This window comes from Nothobranchius furzeri, chromosome 5 (assembly GCF_043380555.1).
Source record: "Nothobranchius furzeri strain GRZ-AD chromosome 5, NfurGRZ-RIMD1, whole genome shotgun sequence".
Classification (NCBI taxonomy): Eukaryota; Metazoa; Chordata; class Actinopteri; order Cyprinodontiformes; family Nothobranchiidae; genus Nothobranchius; species Nothobranchius furzeri.
Genome location: NC_091745.1, coordinates 71,946,844 through 71,972,758, shown reverse-complemented (window position 1 = coordinate 71,972,758; position 25,915 = coordinate 71,946,844). Strand labels below are relative to the sequence as shown.

The 25,915-nt window shown below is 41.5% G+C and overlaps 2 protein-coding genes across 3 annotated transcripts; one reads left to right on the top strand and one right to left on the bottom strand.

Moving 5' to 3' along the window:
• Positions 1-4,433: 4,433 nt before the first annotated feature.
• Positions 4,434-11,782, bottom strand: lin28aa (lin-28 homolog Aa). Of its 2 annotated transcripts, none has more exons than XM_054741014.2 (4): positions 11,702-11,782; positions 10,898-11,070; positions 7,350-7,534; positions 4,434-4,873 (listed from the first exon to the last, which is right to left on the bottom strand). In XM_054741014.2, exons 1-4 carry the CDS (start codon positions 11,709-11,711, stop codon positions 4,648-4,650), a joined length of 594 nt encoding a protein of 197 aa, XP_054596989.2. In that variant the 5' UTR covers positions 11,712-11,782; the 3' UTR covers positions 4,434-4,647. The 2 variants fall into 2 exon arrangements, with proteins under 2 accessions (XP_054596989.2, XP_054596990.1); XM_054741015.2 differs by lacking the exon at positions 11,702-11,782 and adding an exon at positions 11,339-11,460.
• A 2,802-nt stretch (positions 11,783-14,584) lies between these two features.
• On the top strand, positions 14,585-24,357 carry LOC107379371 (glycoprotein endo-alpha-1,2-mannosidase-like protein). The gene is made up of 4 exons (XM_015950094.3): positions 14,585-15,300; positions 16,013-16,122; positions 22,724-22,800; positions 23,510-24,357. Exons 1-4 carry the CDS (start codon positions 14,802-14,804, stop codon positions 24,144-24,146), a joined length of 1,323 nt encoding a protein of 440 aa, XP_015805580.1. The 5' UTR covers positions 14,585-14,801; the 3' UTR covers positions 24,147-24,357.
• Positions 24,358-25,915: the final 1,558 nt, after the last annotated feature.

Sequence of the window (25,915 nt, the reverse complement as noted above, 5' to 3'; positions counted from 1 at the left end):
TCAAAAAGTGTTAAAGCAAAACTCTTGACAGACGAAATATTTTTATTTAACCCGAAAGGCGTGTGCCACTAACTTTTTATAAATTATTTCATAATTGACCTGTAGACATTTTTACCTAAATGTCATGAAGATAATGTCATCAGGTGTAAACATCCATTTAAACATTTTGTTTATTTTACTGTGGCATACTGACTTTTCCATTATACTATAAAATTGTTTACTGTGCTTTTAAAGAAGAATGTTTTTCTTTCCCCATTTATGAAAATAAAAATCTGTCAAAAACAATATTATGCAAGAAACTGCACCCCTTTCTAAAATTTATATAAATAGAAAGTTCTGATTAGTTTCCTAACCACACAACAGGTCTGACTACCGGCAGACCTGTTGGGTTTAAAAAAAATCAATTAATTAGAAACAGGAGGCTGAAATACTTTAAAAAAACCTCATCGTCCCATTCAAGAGAAATTCAAATAAATACTGCAAAAATGCTCAAGTTAGTGATAAGAAAGAGATGGGGCAAAATTTGGGGTGACGTCCAAAATTTTGCTGACCCAAATGAACATAAACCTTCATTTCACATTAACAAATAATTGTAATACAAAAAATCTGATTTTGAGGAAAATGTGCAGAATAAGACAAAATAAAACTTCTTGGATTAAAGCAGCAAACACGGTAGTGGTAGTGTGATGGTCCAGAGCTACTTTGCTGACTCAGTCAAGATGTCTTGTTTTAATTGTTAAAACCACAAATTCTGCTTTCCCCTTGAAAATCCTGAAGGAGAATGTCTGACCTTTGACCTTAAACAGGTTGGTCATGCTGAAAAACCTCAGCATGGCAAGCCAGACTAAATAAAGAGCAAGAATTTGGTCAAGTTCACTAGGCTAGAAAATCCCTTAAATCCAGGTGCAACAAACCGCAAATCCAGTTATCACATATAACCGTTATTTCCTCCAAGGGTGTTACAAACCATAATAAATTAAACTTGTATTTTAAAAAAAGCAGTTTTTACATGAGGGAAAAGTTTTTTCACAGCTGAGAAAAAACACAATATTGAAATATTTATTATGAAATGAAGCAAAACTTTACATACAGAAACTGAATCACAGTAATACTTTGAAACTCTTGCATGCTGCTCATCACCGAAAATCTAACCATTAAATCACCTGAGTCACAGATTATTTTAGTTTTATAGCAGTAAATACTAATACATTCGTCATTAATAAATGCACATTATTTTAGAAGTAGTTCAAGCCACACAACACCACGAAGGAACTGGCTGATGGTCAAAAATAGAAAATATGCTGCAATGTGCTTTAAATGCTCATAGTCACACAGCATGTTCTTACGTTTTATGGGAATTGAACTCGTAATACCCAAATATTTCAATGAAAAATTTGTATTTTTTTTACAATCACATTGTCTGGCATGAGAAGCAGAGTAGTAACATTTAAATTTATTTAAGTCATAATTTAACTGATGATGTAATCAGTGATGCCAGGTAAAAAAAAAACATGTCAAGAGTCATTTTTTAAGTAGAAAATTGATTAAGAGAATATGCTGACACTATAATTGTAAATATAAAGTTCAAATACCAGCACTTCTATTTTAGTTCTTACAAAACCTGAGGAGCAATCCTAGAAATCTTTAAATTTCAATAAATCTAACCTAGGATCAAAGTATGAAGTCATTTGAGTGTGAAGTCCACAACGGCACATTCTTTCGTCAAAAGCATTGATAGTCTGAAACACCAATCATCAGTGTGTTGAGATGAGACGACGATTAAACACTACTAGCCCCAGTCCCTTTACAATATTCTACTAGACCCCCGTCTACAACAATAGAGGAAATAATACACTAATAGTGGAACATTCTCTTCATGATGAGGACATAAAGCGTCATTACTCTGAACAGAAACACACAAGGAGTCTAATCATTGCTTTTCTGACCTAAATTCGTACAATCTTGCAGTCATTTCCCTGTGAGTAAAAAATAAACGGCAACAAGACAATATTTTCACATTGTTTGGATGAGCAGAAGACAAAAAACTGACTCCTTCCAACAAATCATCAGTCATCTCTGAGTTTTCAGATTGGTTATTCCTGAGAAAGCATCAACGAGCTGTATAAGATTTATAAAAAACAAAAAAGACATATATATATATATGTATATATAATTTGGTATATGTATTCAAGCGTAACTAAAATGAAATACATAAAAACATATTAATGCACCTTGCACAAGATTAGCGCAGAGGGACATTGCATTGGTTTTGGCATAGATACAATAAACAATGGGCTTTTATTCTTGAAAAGCTCATTGTGCATTTAAAAAAAATGAGGAAAAATACGGAAGCATAGAGCTGCCACCCACGCAAATAAAATTAGAGCAATATCACTTTATAACATCATAACTTTGTTTCAACAACATATCTTTCATATTTGTACAATATAAATATTTTATTGTACAAACATGAAAGATACAAATTATATTGTTACAACAATAATATTAAGATGTTACAACATGTTATACTTACACTTATATTTTGCACGTGTGGCGGCTCTACATTTCCGTAGAAAATAACATAAAAGGCAAAGAAAAAACTCAGTTTACACCAGACTTCATTATTCTATGTACTTGTACAGTACTGCATATTCTTACTCTCAGGTTGCTATATATTATTGTCAGTACTTATGCTGAATTAAATTAAGTAAAATGGCAGTTATTTACCAAGAACATATGTACAGAGTAATAAGAGTACCATGATGTAAATAAAAGTTACCCAGATTTTCTCGTGTCACATATAGCTTTAAAGGACCTCTTTGCACTTTTTATGATGACCTGCACTTGTATATTTGTTGCTAAAATGAGCGCAGGAAGAAGCTGTAGCACCCTTGGATGAAAATAAATAAGTAGAATGATCTTTTTTTTAAAAGGCTTTAGAATAATTTTACATATATATTAATTGGGTGTTAAAAGTCTCAGTCAGCATCTCCTGTAAAACGGGAGTAAAATGCTGATTAGCTAGCTAGTTAGCTAGCTAGCTAATGCATCTCCTTGCAGGCGGGTTGCTCCTAAACTTTGACCCTACAAAGGGTTTTCTTTTAGGTTGTTTCTTTTATCTCGCTAAAAAGGGATCCCACTAGATACAAACAAAAACACCAGCCTTCCCACTAGCAATATGTCCGATTCTGCCTAATTTATTTTCAAGTATTGAAAGGAAAACTAACCAGAAACCCTAATAATTCTGTCTAGATCAAGTGTTTCATGTGTGTTTAGTATTTTGTATTAGATTCTCCAGAAATCAAAGTAGAAGTAGTAATAAAGCAGCAGTCTTTAGAAAATAAGCCAAAACTAGAAAGTATACTGCAGATGAACAGTTTATAATGCATCACATATCTCTAAAAGAGTATTTTGCTGCCACCCTCAGGTTAAAATAGCAGTCACGTTTCTCGTTACAAGTACCACGCCATGTCACACAGCACTGCTTCTCTAAGTAAACTTAACCATAACCTGGAATTTTGTACAGATAAAAAAATCAAGAATTAGAAACAGACTCTGCAAAAAGCTAAATCTGCACAAAGCAGATTTTTATAGTTTCCATTTCCTGAGTTAGGCCTTTAAACACACCTATAAAGAGCAGCAGAGCATTTAAGATGTCAGATTCTGGAGGGATCTGAGTTTTCTCCAAGCGGATGGCTCCAGTTGCATGTCCATACTGTAGTGCAAAAAGGATATGATTTGATCCCAACTTCTAAAAAAAACACTGTATTTTGTTAACCAATTAACAGTAAGGAGGATGGCTTTAACAGCAGACCAAACATGCACCAGTGAGGTAGACCAGCCTAGCCAGCAAAATGCTGACTGGACAAAAAAATTAAAAAAATTAAGGAAAAAACAAACCCGACCAAAAACCTGAAAACTATTTTTGGTCTGACTTTCATTTAACCCCAGAAAACTAGATGGTCAACTGCAACATTGGCAAACGTTCACACGTTGCCTACACCTATACCCTTAAACCCGTCTCATGTCACTGTTTTCTCTCCTTGACCGCCCCGCCCCCCCACCGTCCCATTCCTGAGCTAACATTCATAACGGTAGCCATGACAACTCGATAACAAGATGGTAAGGCAACAAAAATTGTAGCTATACACTCAAAAAAATGAAATGCAGAATTTAACTGATGTAAAGGGTTTTACGTTGTGATGTTGAAAGTAAATTACGCTTTACACTTAAGCAACTAGGTTTAGTGGAACCAGCTGGCATAACTTAGTGAGGTAAATTCCACATTTCATTTTTTTACAGTGCACTCTAAAAAATTATGAAAAACTAATAAAACTCAGAAGAGAAATGCAGCCTCACTTCTGTGAAACCTGCACAACTCCTCTACAATCATCAACGCCTCGAATAGCAGTGATTCATACTTTCAACAAGCTTCCTGAGTGCAATAATACAGCAGTATTCCTGAGAGTTACACCAAATGAACAAACAAAATAAAATAAAAAACATTCTTCATGAGTGTTTTTCTTTTCAACCTGAGGTAATTTCAAAAGCAGCTTCAACAGCCGGGGAGGGATGGCGGTCCACCCTCCTCGACCATCAAAGCAGTTTGATTGGCTCCTGTGCTTCGGCGTGACCGGATCTCCCGTTTTAATCGGAGGCCTCGGGAGGCGGCGGCGGCGCCGATTGGCTGTGCTCCCCTTCTTCCACCTTCAACGGGGACGGCTTTCCCTGAGAAGCCGGCGAGGATTGCTGTGCTTTGATTGGGCAGCTGGCGACCATGTGGTCGATGCTCTGGCAGAAGTGGCACCTCTTGGGCTGGGGTGGTAGCTTGCACTCTTTGGCATGGTGGTCCAGGCCTCCACAGTTGTAGCATCTGCAGAAATAAAAACATATAATTAGCTTTGATTGAATCTGCAATAAATGTTCATGAATAAAGAGAAAGAGTAAATTTGGGTTTGATTTTCATTCATAAAAAAGGTTTTTCTGATCTTATGGTAGAACAAATGAGACCAGACAGCTGGCAACACCACCAAAAAAGTCAGAAATACAAATTTGTAACTTTTTGGCTTTATCCACACAATCATTAACTTTAATTATGGGTGACATTTATTCTATATATCTCAATATTTTTCATATATCATGTAAAAATGACATATATTATTATTATTGTAATTGGGTGATATTTTGTTTTTATCCTCATTTGAATTTCCCTTCTTCTCCTTGGAGAACAAGTTCTCCTGGGGATGAGTAAATATCTTCCGAAATGTATTTGCACAAAAATGTATAGGAGCAATTTTATCCCAAAACTAGCAAAAAATGTATTTTAAAACTCAAAACACAAAAACTGAAGTACTACCTGTTTGCCACTAGATGGCAGTGTTTCACCAGGCCTAATCCCAGTTTGCATTTGGGGCATAAAACCTTTAAAAGGGCATTCCAGGCCACAGCAAATTTTACGATAGGCAAAAATGAAGCTTTGGAAGATTTCAAAACATCAAGATTGTAGTGCTCATTCAGGCGTTTTTGGAGCAGGTGGACCTCTTCTTCTGCGTTTCCAAGCAGTTTCCAGGGATCATTTACCTTAGTGTGCACAGCTTGTCTTATTTATCAGTTTGACACTGACAGAAGCATCTGACTGGCCTCCATTGTACCAAAGTGTGGCATCCATTCCGTCGCCATTGAACTTTAGAAAGTGAACGCCGTGTTAGGGTCATTTGGAGCCATCGGGGTGCCATCGGCCACCACGGTTCCGACATAATCTATAGAATGGCCACGCGTACAGGGCTGGAAGACAGATGGACTGTGGGCGTCAGGCGGTAATTCTTTGACTTTGCGGACCCCCTCCCACTTCTGACACTTTTGTGGTAGCAGATGAGGTTTGGACGGGGCGGCTGTCAGGCGGGGGGGGGGGGGGGGGACTTTGTAACGTTGGGCGTTTGAGTGGTGTCAAGGTCTTCACCGTCACATCACAGCAGCTCCCTACATCAGCATCCATCAGGAGGAAAGTGGAAGTGGTCCCTTTGTCTAAAAAAGCTGCAGTAATGACCTCTGAACCCTGACCTCCCACCTCCTCCCCCAAATTCTCTCAGAGCCCCCAGCTCTCTTCCTTTTATTCATACACGGTTGTCATGACAACAATGACCCTTCACCCCCTTTGCCTGAGCTCTTGCATCTGTTATCAATTAAATGGACAGGAACTTTTCCCCCAATGATACACACACACACACACACACGCGCACACACGCACACACACACACACACACACACACAGGTATTTTATGAAATGCGGGCTAAAGTTAAAAACTAGCAAAAACAACCGATTACACCACTCAAAAGGGGTTTTCTATGCTCCTTTACACAGCAGCAGATCCAGAAAGCTCCGCCCGGCGCTGCATAATGAAACATGATGAAGGAGCCTTATCCACGAATCTGGGAGGTTTATGAAGACGTATTGAACCACAGCAGCCTCCCAGGACTCTTTGAAGCGGTAATGATCCTTGTTCTCACACTCACTTCTCTCTGGTTGTAATCACAGCTGACATTAGGTGAAGTTGAGGCGTCCTTAACCTCACGTCGTACCCAAGCTTCAAAAACAGACCCAAGCTTCCCTCCGGTTTTGTTTACTTGACACTTTTTGGGTCATTTAGAAAATCTGGCCCTCTTTTCTCGGTGACAGAGGTTTAGCAACAGAAGGGAGAAAGCGGGCAGGTTTGAATTCACCAGGGAGCAGCAGATTTAAACAGTTATTGATCCGGGTCACACGTCAGGCCCGCTGATGTGACCCCTTGCCGGGGCTGGGAGTGGGGGGTTGGGTTTGAGGGAAAAGGCCCCAAAAAAAGGAAATGAAAGCAACATCATTTTACACATGGCCACAAGCGGAATGGGGAGATTGCTTTTGGATCGATGATTAAAGCTATACCTCATTGTTGTTTTAAAAATAAACAAGCTCAAATATTCCTGAGGAAAAGGGTCTTTCTGAAGAATTTCCCTAACATCTTTAGCCAGGCGTATGTGGATGTCTACCTCATCACTAATCCATGACTTAAAGGGAATTGTTGGATTTCTCTTGGCAGAAGTAGAGCTGATTACAAGCCAGTGAACTTGTTACGAGACACACCGTGCCGCCAAATCAGCGTAATATTACCGCAACAGTGCGTCTCCTAAACGCGGCATGGCGATGCGCGAATTTTGCGACATTCGTTCCGCCTTGCTTGGTAGTAACATTGCAGTAATTGTCCGTTTGACTACTTATAAGCGGCCCAACGCCGGTTCAGCGTTGTGGCAAATCAACGGCCTTGTTTTGTAAAAACAGCCTAAGTCTTTAGACATTCCAAACTTTTCCAGCTCACCTGTCTCCCTTTGAGCGGCGCTTCTGGACCTTTTTGCCTTTGGGCCTCCTCTCGCTGCCCACACAGTGGATTCCTCCGGGCCCGGTGACCCGCTGAGACTCCAGGCCCTTGGACGACTTTTTGAAGGTAAACTCGACAGCTTCACCTTCCTTCAAGCTGCGGAAACCTTCCATATGCAACTTGCTCTGAAGCGAAACAAAGAAACAAACCAATGACCAAGAATTTCCCTCTGGGATTAAGAAAGTATCTCTGATTTGACGCCATAAGAGGTTAAAGGACTATTTTTGGTTCCATCCTGCCTTTGTTTATGCAACAGCTGATTGGTGATAATTAGATGTTAGACAAGCCTCCAGATTGTGGAGACTTTGACCTCCTCTTGTTGTGTGATATGATCAGAACTGCACTTATCAGGTATTCCCCCCCCCCCCCCCCGATAGAACTCATTGTTTACACCCAGTGGTTCCTAAACAGGATCACGCATGACAAAAGCACCTTAAAGCTTCATTTTCTACAGCAGAGAACCTGAAGATACCCCCCCACCGGAGGAACAGCATTCCTCACCGCAGCCCCCACCCCCCACTCCTCTTCCCACCCACATCACAAAGCTCCACTAACACACTGACCACCACCCTAAAAAAACTACAGGATGCAGGGGTGGGTGCTCGTGTTGGGGGTGGGGTGACGAGGTGGTGAAGCCTCTCTGTGTGAGCTGGGGGGGTGGGGGGGGGATCAGGGTGACATTCCTCGGATATTTGTTTGGCAGAAAGACGGAGAAACTGAAGGAAAACAGGAATGATTGATATCTCCACCTGATAGCAGAGTTTTAGCATGTTTCCCTTTTTCTTCACTACAAACAAAATCAGCCTTAAAATGTGCAGGGGGGGGGTTTAAATGCTGAATTACTTCTTTTATTGACACAACACTCACCTGAAGTGAGCTCACCATGTGCAGAAAAAACATCCCCACCCCCCACAGAAACACCAGAGATAAAGGAAGGGAAGGTGTGGTGCAGGTTTGAGGATAAATCCTGGTTAACACGTCATGGGAAACCCCTGGATGAAAATCCCTAGGTGGGACCATGGGATCAAATTGTCACGCACACTGAAAACTGTTTACACTGAAAGAGCCGTCCATTAATTTGGCAACTTTGTTTTGATAGACCGTAATCTGCTTTCTTTGATTCCACCTGGCGCAAAGCTGCATCCATTCATTACTCCTTTATTTGCAGAAACCTCCAGGAATCAAAACAAAGCCATTTATTGTAAGAGGAACCATTTTGCCAAAGTCAGATTTCCAAATAGACAAGCCATCAATCTGTGGAGACGCTGTTTGGGATTAGAAACAGAACAGAGCTGCAGACTAAGCCTCGTTCGGTAGAGACTACAGCCGAGCTGCAGAAGCCTTTTAAACTGTGTGAAAACCAAATGACATAAGAGTGGAAATGTGGACGTCCACTTCCTTCCTCACATGTGACCGCCCCCTACCCCCCTCAGTGACTCGCACCAACCACATGGCTACGTCAGGCTGTTCTCCCACAGGTACTTTCTTGTGTGGGGTCTGTGGCGCACTACAGCAGAGAGAAGGGAGATGAAGAAAGACATCAGAGCAGCGAGGGACAATAGCAGGACTTCTGCAAGCACAAAGAGGGGCTCGGGCGCAGCTCCATTCGAATGCGTGGCTCTATTGTCCACCTGCACAAAGGCCAGTGAACCACGGGACTTCATCTTTCCCCGACACGTGGCCACTAATTTTTGTGCCGACACCTCTTACTTTCCTACGGAAGAGAATTAGGGCCACTGAAAAATTTAAAAGAATTAATTTCAGAATTCTGACTTTAATATTGGAATTCTGACATTTTCCCTTTTTGAATACTGAGGAAAAAGTCAGAATTCCAATAGAAATTTCAGATTTCTGAGATCATATTCAAAATTCTCACATTATGGCCATAATTCTGAGATTAATTTATGTAATTACGTTTATTAATTCTGAAAGTGAAGTCACAATTTCAAGACAAAAGTCAGAATTCCATTAAAAAAAATTGAATTCCAAGATTAAAGTCAGAATTCCCAAAACAGTTTTGAGATTAATGCCAATGAACAAAGTCAGAATTCTCAGATTAAAGTAAAAAATTCTTAGATTAAAGTGAGTTTTTAAGGTTACTAAATCTGACATTAAAGTCAGAATTCTGTTCAAATACTGTTTTGGCTTAATGTCAGAAATCTAAGTCATTTGTTAAATTGACTAAATTTGAAACTAAAGTTGGAATTCTGAGATTTAAATCAGTCATTTAATTCATTAATCCCAACATTTTCAAATTTCCTTCACATGGGAAATGTCATCAGTCAAACAAGTTCTTCTAAACAATCTGTTCTCTCAAATCCATCTAATCATCTCACAGCTTTTCCTAAAAAGACACATTTAGGTTAAACAAAGTGATTTTTTCTCATTTTCTATAATCTCACAAACAACCGCTGTAAAAGCCATCGGACGATGCCACCCAGTATTAGGACTTTATTTAAACCCTCGTGCCTTCTGGAGCACCGAACCACAGGTTTCTATCCTCAACCGAACTTTTAGTTTGCAAGATGAGTAATTAAACAGCAACTTCCTGTTAGAAGTCACAGCGACACCCTCTCTAGATGCATCATCGTCAGCAGAACGCAGGAAAGCAGAAAATATGCAAATATGGTCATGAACAAAACGTGTGAGCGAGGAAATGTACTCAAATCTCAATTATTCTTCAAAGGCATGTTTATATTTTACCACACACACACACACACACACACACACACACACACACACACACACACACACACACACACACACACACACACACACAGAGCCTTTAATCACTTTATGACAGGAACTCTGAGGTGAATGGGCAGCTAGTGGGGATTCCTCCCATTCACATGCTAAACCTTTATCTTATCAGAGGTGGTGGTGGTGTGTGTGTGTGTGTGTGTGTGGGGGGGGGGGGGGGGGCGCCTTCCACCTCCCACCACCTTTATCATCACCTTCAATGCTTTGGATTAATCTGGGGGGATTTTGGATTACTTTATTCTAGCAGAAACTGGAAAACAACGTGAAAAAGATGTAAAATATAGCTTCCAAACCCAAAGTGTACCATCATTTTTACATTTCTTCTATTTATTTGTCCTTGTCCTGTGACCTTTGCTCATTAAATGCACAACAAATATCAAATGGGTCATCAATTCTAACACCAGACTTAGTAAACATCTGCTCTCAACACTTGGGGAGGATCAATCGTGTCTCTGGTTTAATTGACCAGTTTTCATGCAGCTCAGGAGCTCTGATGTAAGCCTGTTAAGGTGTGTAAGCTTCACCGAATAACACAAAAATACGCATCTTCATGTCTCCATTATGCTGCATCTCTGTCATAAGCACTCCAAGAGGCCTGATGCAACACGTGTCTCCATGACGTAGAAAAAAAACATACAAAAGACATAAAATTATTCTAAATAAACAGTTTCTTTTGCTTTTCTGGATTATTTTGGGGATGATGGCAACAGGAAGTAACACCATCCTACCTGATGCACGAACACATCCACCGGTTCGTCCAGCGGGACCGCGTCCCGGTGGGTCATGGACAGGAACCCGAAACCCATGCGCACGTTGAACCATTTACAAACCCCGACTCCGTGGAAAAACGGCGAGTCCTCCTCCGTGCTCGGTCCCTCATCTTCCTCAGTTTTGCACACTCCTGCAATACATTTTGGGGGATTAGAAAAGCCTTGCAGAAGAACAATTTGCGCACGTTTTCCACCAAAGACTATAATTCGCGTTTAGAAAAAAGCGAAAATGGTTCATTTAAAACGTTTTCTTTGCGTAAATGTGCCAAACGAGGTCCCGAAGCGTTGCGCATCGCGCGTGTGAATAAAGAAGTGAAACGTTCCGCCGCAATCAGAAAGACAGGCGCTCAGGAAGAAAATAAAACAGCTTAATTAACAAAGTTGTGAAAGTTACTCAACCTGGGAACTCCTGGTTGGAAACGGAACCCATGATGTCTTCAGCTCTACCTGGACTCTAAATTAGCACCGAACTACAATTTCCTTTTGTTTTACCCCCTCAAGATGCGTAATCCACACAGATTGCCAATTTCACGCAAAATGCTGCGCAAACCAGAAGCGGCGCAGCGAGAGGAAAGCGGGAGAGGGGAGGTAAACAAAAGGGGGGCTGGAAACCTCCCCCGCCCCTAAACAATACGGGATGGGGGGGTCATGGAGGAGAATTTCAGCACCCCCACCGCCTCACCCTCCACCCCAATAACATCCTAAACAATGCCTACAGAGCCAGCCTCTCCAGAAGGCGCTTCTCGAAGATGAAACTTTTACCTTCTGCCATGTTTGCAGGCCTCCTGGTTCTCTCTGCTGCTGCGGAGCCTGGACGCTTCTGGCTCTCCTGCAGCGCTCGGCACTGTTGGTCAACACAAATGATCATTTCTCATCCAACAAAACCCCCACACTCGGTCACGTCCACGTGATTCACGATTACAGTCCCCAAGGATGCAGGCATTGTGTGATGGACGGGCCAATCAACTCCAACATCAGTATCCTCATGCTCAAGCCTGGACTCATTCACCTTTTTCTGCACATTTTATTGGCAAGATTGGGTGAGTTTATGTGTAAACTAATAAAAATAATAATGTATGATTTATTAAACGAGTTAAGAACATATTTTAAATGAGATACTAAATAGTCTCTGTTCCCCTGGTTATTTATTTTATCTTAAATTACTATAATGGTGCAAGAAATTTAATTTTAAAACGTTTTCTTGGATCAAATCAGGGTTTCTGAGGAATAAATTAATCAACTCTTGGGGTTATTTTTTTTGAAGGGTTATGTCAATAATCCTTCTATTCGCCCATCAAATGTTGTTTAGTGTTGTGATACTGGCTTAGACGATTTTTCTTTTTTTGCATAGAAACAGAAAATAAAGTCATGGTGGCCTCATGAATAAACAAATTAATGGATCAATAAAATGATTGATCACATTATGTTGAGATGTTGACTCTGCATGATGGACCCTTTAAAGACAGAAGATAAAACAACCGTAGACAGAAAAATGGTGCAAAAAAGTTATGAAATTTTTAAAACTGATTTTAAAAATAAACAAGAACCCAGAAAGTAATTTATTTATTTATATTTATTTATTTATTTATTTATTTATTTATTTATTTTTTATATTAGGCCTAGTTAGCCTAAGTCACATGTTTAGGCTTGTTTTTCTATTAACTCACTCGTTTTCTGAAGGAAAAAAGTCTGTTTAATAGTTTCTTCTGCATTTTATTTACCCAGTTTTGTTTACGTTTGTCACACTGACAAAACGTGTTTCAGGTGCGACTTTGATCTAAGGTTGATCAACGCGACAACAGCGACCTCTTGTGAACAGTCATCCAACAGTTTTAATCAAATGGTGAACACATATTTTAAAAATATATATTTATATTTAGCTCATATAACTAAGTTTCTGCCCGGAAACGTAAAATTATCTATCCCATTGTATTTTGTAATTCAGAAATTATTTTCTGAAAGTTCCTTCCTGATTTTCCAACATGCGACCAGACAAGATTAGATTTCACTTTAAATGAATAAAAATTGAAACCTAATTTTTGATATGGTCTATATTTCAAACTATTAAAAAGACAACTTACAAAACTGACGGCACATTTAAAGACATTATATGAGTCAAATTACAATAAATGTCAGTAAACATTGAGTATATTTAATAAAGCCAGACGCTCGTTAAGACCGTTTGCACCAACGGAAGAGAAAGCTGATTTAATAAAGTCTATGTTTATGTTTAGCAGACACTTTTGTCCAAAGCGACTTACAAGTGATAATCGGCATGTTGCCCTTGAGACTAACAACAACAATAACAACAGCAACAGCAGCAACAACAACAACCAATTTCCAGTCAGTCGTAGGTGGCGGTGAGGCAGCATGATGAATCATGGAGAGGAGGGAACAAGGAGTGGACAGTAGAGAGGGGGGACGGGTGCAGGGAGGGTGCTAGTTTAGAAGACGCTCTCTGAAGAGCAGTGTCATCAGGACTTTCTTGAAAGTCGAATATATATATATATATATATATATATATATATATATATATATATATATATATATATATATATATATATATATATATATATATATATATATATATATATATATATATATATATATATATGTGTGTGTGTGTGTGTGTGTGTGTGTGTGTGTGTGTGTGTTTAAATATGTGCATACTTAATATTGCTTATTTGCATACATGTTGCATTCTGGGTAATTTATGTCAGCAAGTAGCTAATATTTGAAAATAATAGTTTATTTTACTTTTGGATGACATAGTCATATATTTATTGTCAATTTGATGAATTGAAATTTAGAAATTAGTCTAAACTAGCCTAGTGAACTAGACCAAATTCTTGCTTTCTTTACATTTATTTAGTCTGGCTTGCCAGGCTAAGTCTAAACTACATTTTGCCAGAATTCTCTATCTCTTTTTGCATTTTTAATCAACTTCTCAACATTTGAACACAACTGGTGACGCTGGTTCCGTCGGTCCCTGAAGGCATCATGGTAAAGAGACGCGCGTTCTACTAAACGACCACCAGAGGGCACTGCAACTCGCTGCGAATGATTTCATAACTTTGAAAACAGCACGACACGTGATTTTACGTCTCGAGTGGAGATGAATCATAGAGATGTTGTCACTTTAGATTTATTCCTGACGTGTTCGGTAGTTTATGCTCCAATTTCTGCGGCTGTTTCCGAATTCGGAACCAATGCGCGCGCGAGCACATGTGTGTGTGTGTGTGTGAGAGAGAGAGAGAGATAGAGAGAGAGAGAGAGAGAGAGAGAGAGAGAGAGAGAGAGAGAGAGAGAGAGAGAGAGAGAGAGAGATGGGTGCTGTGCAGCCAGGCACAGGCGAAACGCTGACGAGACGAGTCCCGCCTCTTTGGCGTCCAAAATAGACCGTTTGGAAACAGAAACCGACCAACCACCCCGGATACCGACACCGGACAGCTTCAGACGTCGGTCATCATGTACCGGTTGTTAGGGGCAACTATGGATCCGCTTCATGGGACACGAAGGCATGCAGGACCTTGGAGGGTTTGAACTTTGTAATTTGGAAAAAAAAAAAGAATGAATAAAAAAATCTGTTTTTATTTCAGTATCCGGATACTTAAGAGACAAACGTTTTGCAGCTCTGCAAAATGAGAGCCGAAGGCTGCAGAAGAAAGTTAAAAACTGCGCCAGCTTGTCTGCTGCGACCCGACTGCAGTGATGTAGAATAATTCATTGGGATGTGTCATTTTTTGGTTGCCATGTGGGTCCCTTAAAGACAGCAGTTCCGTCTGAGTGTAGAAGTAGGGCAGATCTAGGTGTTTTACTTGCGCTCCCGGTGTTTCCCAACTCCTGGAAGTCTAAACCCACCATGGCCAGGTTGCGGAGGAAGGCTTGCGTTGCTCTGTTTCTGTTCACGTTGTTCATCTTCGGGACTTTGATGGGACTCCGAACCTTGAAACCCACCGACGGATTCTCGGATCTGGCTCCGGGCTTGGAACTCCTACCGATCTTGGGAGGGAGGATGGACCGGCGTGATGCGACAGCGTCCCCGGTTCAAGCCCGCATGCCGGGCAGCGACACCAAAGCAGCTTTCTCCAACTCCGGTCCAGAGGGGACCATATTCTACGACGTGCACATATTTTATTACACCTGGTACGGCAGCCCGCACATGGACGGCAAATACATCCACTGGGACCACATCCTGGTTCCACACTGGGACCCCAAGATCTCGTCCAGCTACCCGAGGGGGAGGCACATGCCGCCCGAGGACATCGGCTCCAGCTTTTACCCGGAGCTGAATCCGTACAGCTCTCGGGACCCGGACGTGTTGGAGTCCCACATGGAGCAGATCGGAACATCCGCAGCAGGTATAGACAGCACCGGGAAGCATTCTGGTCTTCTGGAGTTAAAACAGCTGATCTTTGTTTCTCTCTGCGGGATTCTGGAGGGGCGCTGTACACTTTCAGCACTGGACAGCTCCCACCTGCTCGATCTGATCTGCTGCTGCACTTCTCTTGTTAAAAAACTCCTTATTAAAAGCCAAAAAGATGGATTAAAACTGTCACACAAATTAATATAAGCCCTCATTGAAAGAGGCATAAATAAATAAAGGCTGATGGTGTTTTTTTTTTAAATTGAGGGACAGTCTACTGCCTGGCGTCAAGTAACAGAGGCGATGAGGCAGGCATCAGCAGCCCACGTCTAATAGGCTCTGATGTTTCTATCCTGCAGCTCACTGGGTTATTGCACACCATCCGGAATGATGAGCAGACCATCCAATCCTCTGAAACCCCATCGCATTAACAGATGGATCACAGCAGGCCTGGCTCACAAGGCTTAGTTAAAACCATCCATTTAATCAGATGCAACAAAAAGCCACTTGTGCTGATTTACTGATATTTTCTTTGTCATGCAAAGAAACTTAATAGTTCTTTAAACACATAGATTTAGAAATATGATTCTTTCAAGAAGCAAAATAATTTTATACAAATTATGATGTGTCAGTGACTCAAACTGCAGGGATATCATGGAAAAACAAAACAAAAACGAGTAAAAAGTAAAGGATTTCTGTGTTTTTAGGGGTTCTGGTGTTGTCCTGGTATCCTCCGGGCCTGGCTGACGACAACGGGGAACCTGCAGAGGATTTGGTCCCAGCTGTACTGGATGCTGCATACAGACACAATCTAAAGGTAAAAGGGCATCAGCACATTCAGAGAGCAAGGGAAACTTGAAATCTGGTGTGGAATGAGCCTGAGAGGTGCCATGAATCAGGACGCGCTGCTTTAGTTTTACTGCATTTGCTAAATATGTTGTCACTGAGATGGAGCTTTCATTGATTTGGTGTGTTTAGGTTGACATCCGCTAATGAAAGAGGTCCAATTTTTCACCACAGTTGCTGCTGAAAGCAGCTTTAATTTAGGTAACAAGTGGTAAATGGTAAATGGCCTGTATTTGATATAGCGCCTTCTAGAGTCCTGGAACCCCCCAAGTAGCTTTACAACACAATCAGTCATTCACCCATTCAGACACACATTCACACACTGGTGGGGATGAGCTACAATGTAGCCACAGCTGCCCTGGGGCACACTGACAGAGGCGAGGCTGCCGAGCACTGGCGCCACCGGTCCCTCCGACCACCACCAGCAGGCAACGTGGGTTAAGTGTCTTGCCCAAGGACACAACAAAGAAAAGGAAAACAAAACTAAACACCATTAGGAGTCCATGGAAGGTTTGGATTCTAATGGAATGATCATTTATTGATTCCATGTGATGAATATTAGGTCTGAAGGTGGCGAAAGAACTTCGTTAGTCTGTTCACACCCATAGACAGCATCTGGAGGTGTAGTCATGAAGCCATCTGTCATTCCTCCATTCATCAAACCATCCATTTATTCTCCTTCAACCAGCCAGCATTAATCCATTCATCCATCCATCCAAGCATCCATCGTACACCCATCCATTATTCATTCTGTAGGGTCATCCATCCATCATTCAACCATTTATCATCCACACACAATCCATCCATCATTCATTATCTGTCCACCTTCATTTCTCCATCCTTTCATCCATACATCCATTATTCGTTCATTGCTCCATCATTCATTCTTCCACCCACCATCCATCATTATTTATCATCCATCCATCCATCCATCCATCCTTTCATCCATACATCCATTATTCGTTCATTGCTCCATCATTCATTCTTCCACCCACCATCCATCATTATTTATCATCCATCCATCCATCCATCCATCCTTTCATCCATACATCCATTATTCGTTCATTGCTCCATCATTCATTCTTCCACCCACCATCCATCATTATTTATCATCCATCCATCCATCCATCCATCCATCCATCCTTTCATCCATACATCCATTATTCGTTCATTGCTCCATCATTCATTCTTCCATCCACCATCCATCGTTATTTATCATTCAGCCATCATTTGTCATCAATTCACCTTCATTCCTCAATCCACCCATCCATTATTCATTCTTTCATCCACATATTCATCATCCATCCATCCATTCATCCATTATTCATTCTTCCATCCACATATTCATCATCCATCCATCCATCCATACATCCATCCATCCATCCTTTCATCCATACATCCATTATTCGTTCATTGCTCCATCATTCATTCTTCCATCCACCATCCATCATTATTTATCATCCAGCCATCATTTGTCATCAATAAACCTTCATTCCTCAATCCATCCATCCATTATTCATTCTTCCATCCACATATTCATCATCCATCCATCCATCCATCCATCCATCCATCCATCCATCCATCCATTCATCCATTATTCATTCTTCCATCCACATATCCATCCATCCATCCATCCATCCATTATTTATTCTTCCATCCACATATTCATCATCCATCCATCCATCCATCCTCCACCCATCCATTATTCATTCTGTAGGGTCATCCATCCATCATTCAACCATTTATCATCCATACACAATCCACCCATCATTCATTATCTGTCCACCTTCATTTCTCCATCCTTTCATCCATTATTCATTCATTGCTCCATCATTCATCCTTCCATCATCCATCCATCATCCTTTATCATCCAGCCATCATTTGTCACCAATCCACCTTCATTCCTCCATCCATCCATCCATCCATTAGTCATTCTTCCATCCACATATCTATCCATCCATCCATCCATCCATCCATCCATCCATCCATCCATCCATCCATCCATCCATCCATCCATCCATCCATCCATCCATCCATCCATCCATCGATCGATCGATCGATCGATCGATAGATGAATAGATAGATAAACTTTATTGTCCACCTCGAATTGAGGCAGAAATTGGCCTTTGACATGGCTCACCTTACAATACAGTCCATATCACATTCACACAAATATATAAAAAGACAATTAAAAGGTATTAGAATGTTATCATCGTAAAAAACAAATAAAACTTTAAGAATTAAAAATTGTAATTGTGGTGGGAACAAATGATTTCTAATAGACACCTTTCTTGTTCAATGGAACCCTGAACCTCCTTCCTGATGGAAGTAACTGAAAATGTGGGTTCAATGGATGGGTAGAGTCTGCACTGATCAACTCTCTCGTGAAGAACAGGAAGTGGGATCTGAGGTGAACCTGTAATTTTGCTGCCTAATTTAACAATGCGAGAGAGTTGCGTTTTGTTTTTAACTGTAAGAAAGTTATACCAAGCTGTAATATTGAAAGTTAGAATGGATTCAATCAGTGATTTACATACAATTGTTAGGATGTCCTTGTTCACAATGAGTGCTCTTAGCTTCCTTAGCAGGTGGAGTCTTTGCAGCGCTTTCTTGTAGACACCGTTGCTGTGATTTGCAAAGGACAGGTGGTCATCAGTTTCTGTTCCCAGATACCGGAATGACTGAACCTGCTCCACAGGCTGACCCTGTATGCTGAGGGGTTTGAACAGGGACGTGTCTGCCTCACTGGCTGCCCCACAGCCCATTTCTTTAGTTTGAGATATTCAGCCCCAGGTGAAAGTCTTCAAATGTCTGGACCAGATTGCTGACCGCCTGCTGATATTTAGACAGGTCCTCCGATGTCTTCACTGATGCCACCAGTGCCATGTCGTCTGCATACTTATACATCCCTCCATCCATCCATCCATCCATCCATCCATCCATCCATCCATCCATCCATCCCTCCATCCATCCATCCATCCATCCATCCATCCATCCATCCATCCATCCTTCATTAACTGTCCACCTTCAGTTCTCCTTCCATCCATTAATTCATTCATCCATCCATTTGTTCATTCATTCTTCCATCCACCATCCGTTGCCATTCCTCATCCATGCGGTGTCTGGTTACCAAACCTCACCTTCTCCTCTCTGCTCTTTGTAGATAACAGGTTTCTGTTGGCTCCCACTGTGCAGTGAGGCAGATCACAGCTGAGCGTGAGGCTGTCAGCTCCTCTACATTTTAGGCCAGGATTCTCACCTATATTTGATACCTTCTAGAATCCTACAACCCCCCAGGGTACTTTACAACGACATCAGTCATTCACCCATTCACACACTGGTGGTGATGAGCTACATCATAGCCACAGCTGCCCTGGGACACACTGACAGAAGCGAGGCTACCGTACACAGGCGGAGGGTGAAGCGTCTCGCCCAAGGACACGACGACTCTGACAGACAACTAAAAATAAAAGATGCAACATGTTAAGCATCCCGGTGTCTTGCTTGCAAGTGATGGACCAATTAACAAGGGTGTTTCTCTGAACTATCGTGAAGATGAAGCTGAACCAACAGGTTAATCATTTGATTCAATGGCGTATCCAAGTTCCAACCCTCAACTGTGGTCACATGACTGCAACCATGACTGACAGAACAAGATCTCAAATACAAGAAGCTGAAATTAGATTCTGCCTTCATCATTCAGGAGAGCGCCTCCTCATCAGAAGGAGACAGGTGAGGTGGTTTTAGTACGCCCCCTAATCACCTCTCTGGTGATTTTCTGGGCACATCCCACTAGGAGGAGATCTTGGTGCAGACAAAAAACTTACTGGAGGGATATTAGATCTTCTCTGGCTTGGGAGCAATTTAGGATTCCCAGGAGAAGCTGCAGGGTTCCTGAGGAGAGAGATGTCTGGGCTTTCTTCCTGGCAATGGTATTGCAGATGGATGAACGTTCTAAGATGATGAACACCGGCATGTTCTCATCCATCATCCTGAAATCCTACACCAATCTTTGGGTAACGCTACAAAAGAAGCCAGTGTGCTGTTTATTATATAAGGTGAAGCCTATTTCAGCTGCTCCCACACACAGCCTGTGTATCGTGAGCACATGGAGCCTCCACAGCGGTGCTGCTGCTCGACCTCGGTTCGCAGTGGAGCCAAAATAGTCCTGCTCAGGGGAGAGAGTGTGGGGGCGGTTCGGAAGGGACAGGGTGAGGTGGGGGCATGGAAATCTGGGTGCAGGAGGACAAGAGCAGCGGGGAAATAAGCATTGTGGCTCCCATGACTCAGTTTGTGCTTCTGAACAATCTGGCCCCTAAGGGGGCTGTAAAATTCTGCCTCATAAGTAGGCCATGTCAAGCGCACCGGGGGAATTCGACCCATGGGGCGTGCGGACAGATCGGTTTGTTTTCAGATAACATTCAGTTTTTGTTGTCACTGCAGAAGCAAAGCGACGATGTGCCAAAAAGAAAATTTGAGCAGAAATTGACCAAATGACAGCAAAGACCTGGACTCTTTGTGTTTGTGCCAACTCACATCCTTCCTCCTGTGCTTTCTGCATGAAGAGGCATTAAATTCCCCTCTGCTCAGCATAAATTACGCTGCTGTCATTCCAGGGTCACACTGTCAGTGTTTCTGAAGTATCAAAGATGCTTGAACTTGATTCAGATTTACCTCTGAGGGATGAGCTAGCGTTGTGGGAAATGAGTGTTCAGGTGGTCTGCACTCGGCCGCGGTTAAAAGGGACCATAACAGCTTCGTGTCTCCTCGGTGGCTGACCACCACGTGGCTTCGGATCCGGTTACGGAAAACAGTTCAGCTCACTTTACAGAGCTCTAAGGTACCAGAGAGCTACGGCTCAATAAACATCCACTTTGAGCTCCGATTTGCTCGACTGTTTCCTGTTAAAGTGAATTTTATATCAGTTGTGTCGCATATAAGGCATTTGGCTTTTAGTAGGAAAACTGGTGATTCGGTTAGTTTAGTCCAGGGCCATTCAAGTATCCAGCACGTTTTACTGGTTTCTCTTCTGATTCAGTGGTTCTATCACCTGTGCAGCAGCTCATCAGGCTCTGCAGAAGCCTGTTAATCACCTGCTGGTTGAAATCAGATGTGTTGAAGCAGGGTTAAAGCTAAAACGTGCTGGATACCGGCCCTCCAGGCCCGGAATTGAATAACCCTTGAACCACTCCTGGAACCACTTGAGTTAGATGTCTTAGATGTAGCCTTGTAATTGTAGAAGATCCGATTAGATTTAAGTTGTTGCTCTTAACCAAAACACTGGTAACACTTTAAAATAACGGTCCCTTTATTAACGTTACTTATTGCATTATTAACCATTAATAAATGAAGGGTGCCTCTGTTAACGTTCTCGGTATTAAGCAGAGGTGTGACCAAGTCACTGATTTACAAGTCACAAGTGAGTCACAAGTCTTTCCAGTCAAGTCTCGAGCCAAGTCTAAATCAAAGACAATCAAGTCCGTGTCGAGTCCAAAGTCAGGGGGTGTCTGCTTAGTAATGCATACATAATACGGTTAAAGCTTCTTTCCGGAGTATTTCTCTTATCCGATGGCACCATCTAGTGGCTGACAAGCATATCACACAAAAAGTCTGTCGATCAGTTTTACTAAGATGGCAACTTCGCGTTTCTTGTTTATAAATGTGCTTCTGTGGCCGACAAACAGAGCTAAAACACGCCGTTTTACAAGTATTATTCTCATGTTATGTTGTGTTCTCATATACTTATATTTTACAGACGTACTTGTCCGTGAAAAGTTCATCAGTTCTGCATCAGCAGAGGTACTTCCTTAAATTTGAAGCACTTATGAGGTAATCTAACGCTATTGGTTAGCTCCGGTCGGCGCTCAGTTTCCTATTGCACGGAGCTCTGTGGGGCAGGGGGTGTGCTTATCAAAAAAAAAAAAGAGAGAAAAAAAAGATGTATTGCTTACTTTATGTTACATTCCATGACCAGAAAACCACTTTTACGGATTTCTGAAAGATGATACATAATTTCTAAAAGGAGAAAACTCTGGAAAGCTACTTTAAGCAGTTGTTGCTTTTTAAATAGTTTATTAATGCTTAATAATACACCAAGTAATGTTAATAAAGGGACCCTTATTGTAAAGTGTTACTAAACCTTTTCTTTTGCTTTGTTCGTCATAAATGTTCCCTGATGGCAAAATGATGTTTTACTTTGAATTATAAATGACGAAAGTCGATGAATTCTATATTCACCTTCTAAAATATTTATCGAGTACCTTTTGAGTACGTGTCATTTCCTGTCCTGTCAGTTCAGTTGGGCTCTTAAAGAGAACCGCTGTCAGGATACGTTTCATGATGAATTCTATAAGATGGAGGGATTATGGTTAGAGAGAAAGGCACACTTACATACAGTATTTGAGTTGGATTTATGTCGAATAAATATGATAAAAAATACAAAAACTTTATTCCCCATCTTTCTTAGGGGAGGACTAGGGTCATTTCTAAGTCACCACACACTTTGACCATTTGAGGATCAGACTCTTGGTAATAAAATCCAACAACTGTGCTCATCTTCACATTTTTCCCAGGTTGCATTTCACCTCCAGCCTTACAGAGGAAGAAATGACCAGACGGTGCACGACAACATCAAGTACATCATTGACAGGTTGGTGCCTGCCACCTGAGGTGCAGCTCAAACTGAAAACCATTAAGAGTGCATGCAAAGCTGTGGAAACAGAGTTCACAACATATAAAAACCTTTAGTTGCTGTTATTTAATATTATATAAGGGCAGTTTCATGACTTATGAATTAGTTTTTTAAGTGAAAATGTTTTTTCCTAAAAGCTTTAGGTATACAAGCTAGTTGGTGGGGAGAAAAGCACTTGTCAAGGACATAAACTCAAACGCCAGAGAATAGAAATAATGCGTTTTATTTTTAATGTGAAAATCTGCTGTTTACCTCGAACTGTTGAGAGCATCAAGCTGGAGAGTGCTGTGTGCAGCTTTCATTCACGACTTGATTTATGAACAAAACTACAACAGAGTTAGTGCTTCATATTTTTTAAACTCTTTCATAAATTAAATATTCTGTAGCTCCTATGCAGTTTCACGTGTTTGGGATCTTCTACTTTTGCTTAAAGTGTGCATACTATGATTTTTTTTCTCAAGCTATAGTTTAATGGTCGATAAAAAATTTTTATGAAGTTCTTTTGCATCAAATCCCTCTCACATAAAGCAGTTTCAGCAGTTTTATTCTTGACCTTTTCAGTACCTTCCAGAATGAGTCGTGTCAGGGATCTGTCCCTTTAAGAAAACTAGCTGGAGCTGGCTACGGACATGTTTTTATTTTATTTTACCGTCTCTTTTTTTAAAAGGTACGGTGAACATGGGGCCTTCTACAGATTTCCTTCCAGCACGGGCAAGAGTCTTCCTCTCTTCTACATCTACGACTCCTACCTGACTCCACCCGAGTCCTGGTTGGAATTCCTAACCTCCACCGGCTCCCACAGCGTCCGCGGTTCCGCCTACGACTCGGTCTTCATTGCTCTGATCGTGGAGGAGCGTCACAAGCACGACATCCTCGCAGGTGGCTTTGACGGCATGTACACTTACTTTGCCTCGAACGGCTTCTCCTTTGGCTCCTCCCACCAGAACTGGAAGGCCATCAAGGAGTTCTGTGACGGGAACAACCTCCTTTTCATCCCCAGCGTGGGCCCCGGGTACATCGACACCAGCATCCGGCCGTGGAACAACCACAACACACGCAACAGGGTGAACGGTCGCTACTACGAGACGGCCCAGCAGGCGGCGCTCAACGTGCGGCCAGAGATGGTCACCATCACATCCTTTAACGAATGGCACGAGGGGACGCAGATAGAGAGGGCGATGCCCAAAAAGACAGCCACCCGCGTGTACTTGGACTATCAGCCACACGGACCTGATCACTACCTGGATCTGACCCGCACCTGGGCTGAGCAGTTCAATAAAGAGAAGGAGCAGTGGTTGATGTGAGCTTTCTGGATACTCGTGGACATTTCACGAGATGGGAGGAGGTGAAATGGTGCTCTCACTGGAGATCGGACTGAACCCCTTTAAAATGAGAACTCTGAAAGTTCTGCAAAGTCTGATCTCTGTTCCAACAGATATAAAAGCCGATCAGACAGGAAACCAGACGTGATGCACTTTGAAAGTTTGAGAACGAGACGTTACGTTGTTTTTGAACTTGCACCTGTCAGGAAATCTGTTCTCATTTGCATGATTTTATTCTCATTATCTCTCACTTTAATTTGATTTCCTGCAGATGATTTAGCTGAAAATGACTCCGACCTCACACTTACACATTAAACTAATGATTCAGCCAGTCAGTCTGGGTTTTATGTTTAGGGGAAGAAAAGAAAAACATGTGGGCAGGTGAAATTTCCATCTTCCAGCTGGCTGCTTGGCAACGGTACATTACTCTTCTTACCCAAGAAGCTTCAAGTCAGTAATAGTTTAGCGATGTGCTGAACAGCGACTTTTAATTAAAACCAAATCAAATGTTTCCTATCAGTTTTGGGCGAAGTGACAGGAAGTAAAGCAAAGTTAATTAAAACTTATTTTCCAAAACTTCTCCCATTTTCCTGATTTCTACATTTTGCTCACAGATGCGTTTGAACCCCCAAAAAGCCAATGACTTTGTCTCATCTCAAAATAACAGCCATCTATTTAAATCGGCCTCTCGACTGAAGTTAGAATAAACGGAACAGAGTTTTAACTGCATCTTTAAAGTGACAATGTGTAGTTTTTTCCATTAATCTCAGGAAATATGTTGTTTATTCATTTAGCAGACGCTTTTTTCCAAAGCGACTTACAATTTATAACCTATAGGGCATGTTGTGATCTGTGCGGGAAACCGGAGTTCCCGGAGGAAACCCACACATGCATGGGGAGAACACGCAACTCCACACAGAAAGGCCGCAGCCGAGCAGAGTTTCGAACCTGCAACCTTCGTGCTGCGAGGCAACAGTGCTAACCACTGTGCCACTATGCAGCCAAATATCCATCCATGTTGTAGTAAATGACTTAAAATATGCCTAGTTGTTGAAAAATATTGGCAGTTTCATGACACACAACCATAAAAATCTGTTTTAAAATACATGGGTGCGGGTTTAAGTCTCTGGGCGACACCATATTGGACGCCATGTTTCCTTCCACGGAAGCCCGTGGGGACAAAACACATTTACTGATTAGTAACAAATGGTTACAAAACTTTCACCATTAATAAACATTATTGTTTTAAACATTTCCTCTTCACTCGTTGCCAGTGATGAAAGAAAATCTGGAGGTTGCACTTCCAGGGATTATGACCCTGATTGCCATCCGTTGGTAACGTCTTATTTGAACACAAAAATAATGCTTGCTTTCAGTGATTTAGGTATGTAATGCCCCCTATTGCCAGGGAAACTACACACTGTCACTTTAAATAACAAACTCACTAATTACTTCAATACATTTGCTGTGGTCTCTAGTATAAATGAATGCCTGAGTCGATCTGTGTGTGGGAAAAAGCTCTGGCGCTCCTGTTTCAGAGGTAGACTTTAGTCGGTGGAGAGTTGAGCAGAATACGGGAGGATTTGGAGTCTTTTTTCCGGGTATTTGGACATCTCGCCTGATTAGATAACAGCAACACGACTCTACCATTGACTCTGCTTCACAGCGTTGTTTTATCTCCATAAATAACACAAGCTTGGAAGAGTTCTGCTGTGTGGAGTTGCTAATGCTAACAGTTTGCTAAAAGTAGC

What these genes read in the sequence shown, in the direction of transcription:
- lin28aa (XM_054741015.2), bottom strand. Translation starts at nt 11,369, where the DNA reads ATGGGTTCCGTTTCCAACCAGGAGTTCCCAG. An exon ending in TTCCAACCAGGAGTTCCCAG is followed by an intron (nt 11,071 to 11,338) that starts GTTGAGTAACTT and finishes AATGTATTGCAG; the next exon opens with GAGTGTGCAAAACTGAGGAA. An exon ending in CGCCGCTCAAAGGGAGACAG is followed by an intron (nt 4,874 to 7,349) that starts GTGAGCTGGAAA and finishes TTATTTCTGCAG; the next exon opens with ATGCTACAACTGTGGAGGCC.
- LOC107379371 (XM_015950094.3), top strand. Translation starts at nt 14,802, where the DNA reads ATGGCCAGGTTGCGGAGGAAGGCTTGCGTTGCTCTGTTTCTGTTCACG. An exon ending in GATCGGAACATCCGCAGCAG is followed by an intron (nt 15,301 to 16,012) that starts GTATAGACAGCA and finishes CTGTGTTTTTAG; the next exon opens with GGGTTCTGGTGTTGTCCTGG. An exon ending in CATACAGACACAATCTAAAG is followed by an intron (nt 16,123 to 22,723) that starts GTAAAAGGGCAT and finishes CATTTTTCCCAG; the next exon opens with GTTGCATTTCACCTCCAGCC.